The 3,104-nt window shown below is 33.9% G+C and overlaps 1 protein-coding gene across 1 annotated transcript in view; it reads left to right on the plus strand.

The window, feature by feature from the left end:
- Positions 1–3,104, plus strand: part of LOC147819649 (uncharacterized) — a gene marked incomplete at its 3' end in the record, with an annotated part of 4,608 nt that overhangs the window by 501 nt on the left and 1,003 nt on the right. The window contains exon 2 of the mRNA XM_087172016.1: positions 1,143–1,243. Coding sequence (XP_087028142.1) covers positions 1,143–1,243 — 101 coding nt within the window. The remainder of the gene's footprint in view (positions 1–1,142; positions 1,244–3,104) is intronic.

Below are 3,104 nucleotides of genomic sequence, written 5' to 3' on the forward strand. Positions count from 1 at the left end.
CACAGATGTTCCCACAGATGTTCAACAGTGAGTGTGAATCAAAGCTGTCAGATTGATTGTTGATGTGTGTTTGCAGCTGATAAATGAGAAACTAAAAAAATAAAAACTGCTGTAACGTCCTGTCGAATGTTCAAATGCAAATAATCAGATGAACCGAGAGGAAACGTGATTATTTCCTGTGTGTGAAACAATCAGAGTATTTATGACTTTCACTGATCATCACAAGGATTTATGATTAATCGATTCATCTTCTAAATGTTTCAGCTCCAGTTTTATTCTTATATCTTCTTATATCAGACGTGAAGCAGCATCATCATCATCATCATCATCATCAACAGAGTTGCAGCCGGTCCACACCCACGTGCTTTTATTATTACAAATAATATTTTATTGTGTCGTTTAATTAGTAAAAATTCTTTATATTTTATAAGTGAAGTGAAAAAGTGTTTGAAGAAGAACTGAGATGATTCGTCAATTAACAGGAAACAAACTGACGACTATTTAGAGAAAGATCAATCGTTTAATCAAAGGAATAATCTGATAAACTGATACTGAAAGTAATTGTACTTGTACTTAATGTACTGTAATGTTTTATTTCACTATGTGTCAGTAACAGCAGCTGCATTAGTCAGAGATACTTTATTTATCCGTTAGAGGAAATCCATGTGTCCAGTAGCTCATCATCATCATCATCATCATAATAATAATAATAAAAATAAATATTGAACAATATTGATTAAATGAATCCACTTCCTCTGGCTGAGGTGTTAAATAACTGACTTTTATACATATGAGTTTTTGTTCGAACAGTTTTTAAATCATTGTTATATTTGGTTTAATTGTTGTTATATTATTTATTGTTTTATGTTCATATTTCTTATGAAACATTTGGCTCATTATTTACAGTTGAAACGACACAAATAGAATAAATAATTCTCTGTAGATAAAAAGTCTCGCTGCTCTTGTAACATAAAATGTAATAATAGAGTTAAATCAATAAATCAATCAGTGGTTCATCTCCAGAGAGTCAGGGCTCCTTCAGGAAGTCTGGTGACAGTTCAGTGATGATGAGGAGGATGAAGATGAAGATGAGGATGATGAGGATGAAACTCTGAACACGTTGTTGTTCTTCACTCGTTCAGTTTTCAGAGAACTCCTTCTCTCAGACGCAAATGGAGGAAACGTTACGGAGGTCTGGACGGAAACAAGCTGCTGGAGCCCAATAAAGAGGCAGACAGTAAAGGTCTGTGTGTGTGTGTGTGTGTGTGTGTGTGTGTGTGTGTGTGTGTGTGTGAAACACCCTGTGATTAGTGGTCTGTGATGGATCCTGAAGTGGGCGGAGTCAGCTGGAGTCTAAATGGAGCTGCTGAGACTCAGTTCAACTTTATTGACAGAACATTTTCATTGTGTTGCCAAAACACAATTATCAATCAATCAATGGAATTAAATAATGAAAGAAAGAAAAATGTCAATAACAATATTAATATAATAAATACGATATAATTACTTATAAAATTATTAGAATAAATTGAAATAAATGAAATAAAGAAAATGAAAAAAAATATAAGTTGTACACATATAGATATATATAAATATGCAAATATGCACAAACATATAAACAAACATATAAACATACAGATACAATAAGTAAAAGTAGTTTTCAAATAACTCAAGAAAAAGAAGACGTGGTGGTGAACACATCTGGTTTCTATATTTCTATATATAACTGTCTTCTGTTGAGACAAGAAGTGACACACACACACACACACACACACACACACACACACACACACACTGCTCTCTATTTTAAGTCTATATGTTTTGGCTGTGATGTAAATACTCACTGTAATCACACACAGTCTGCTGAGAGTCACTTTTACACAAACAGGAAACAGTTTGGACTTTTATTTTGTAACCTGTTTGTCTGTGAGCTGCAGTTTGTTTCTTATTTTATTAGAAACTTACAGATGAACAGATTCATGTCCTTTAATCTACCTGAATATTTCTGTGTTAAACTGATAATAAAAGATATTTTTGTTCATGTTTTCTCTCTCACACTGTCAAATAAGAAGAACAGCGTTTACTGGGAATAATAAACACAAAGAGTCACATCGCATTAAAAAATAAAACAATAAAAAGTTTTAAAACCAGATTCACAAAGAAGGAAATTCAATCAATTTAAATTATTTCCAAACTAGTTAAATAATTATGTATCAGACAGTTTACAGTCTTTTTTTCTGTTACTACAAATAAAGGTTTTACAAATGTTCATAGACCTGATGTAGATCCATGTATCGTCAGATAACGCTTTATTTCTACTGAAGTGTTTCCTCTCCTCCTCTCTTCTCCTCTGGCAGATGATGGAGGGATGACAGACGAGAACCAGCAGAGGAACGTAGAGAACCAGGTAGAACCTGTTCTAACATGTTGAACATGTTTCCTGTGCAGCTGTTGTGACAGTGAGACGTTCAGCGTCTTTACTCTGAACACAAACACAGATTTTCTTTATAAAGAAGAAACTGAAATCACTTTATATTCAACACTAATGTTCAAATATGAAATACACTGTGTTTAGATGAAAACTAAACCAACCTATACTGTACTTTACTTATAAGATTATGTTTTAGAAAACAAGAGCTGCAGCAGCGAGTCCATTAATCTGTTGGTCAAATCAAATCAAGTTTATTTATGAAACACACTTAAAAGAACCAGAACCAGAACCAGAACCAGAACCAGAACCAGAACAAAGTGCAGGACAATAAAATACCATGAAGATGAAAGCAGCTAAAAGGTGAAGTGTCCCACAGTCTGAGACACAGGATCAAAGACGGATCTGAGGACGTCACTTGAACATTTTTCATTATTTTACATCATTTCAGGAACCAAAGAATCATTGATTATTAATTGATAAAATGATGCTCAGATTATAATGGAAACGCAGAAGTTGCAGCCTGATTGTAAACAACAGAACAAACATGTGTTTCAGTTTGAATCAGCTCCTTTAAAATACAAAATATACGTCATTTTCCATCTTTCTGTTGACGTGATGATGTTTCCCAGAATGCAGCTCCCCGCCCAGCACCCAGGAGCCTGATCCAGAACCA

The sequence above is a fragment of the Seriola lalandi genome, unplaced genomic scaffold (genome assembly GCF_002814215.2).
Source record: "Seriola lalandi dorsalis isolate HSWRI2012SDOR001 ecotype SW California unplaced genomic scaffold, Sedor1 jcf7180002051212, whole genome shotgun sequence".
Taxonomy (NCBI): domain Eukaryota; kingdom Metazoa; phylum Chordata; class Actinopteri; order Carangiformes; family Carangidae; genus Seriola; species Seriola lalandi.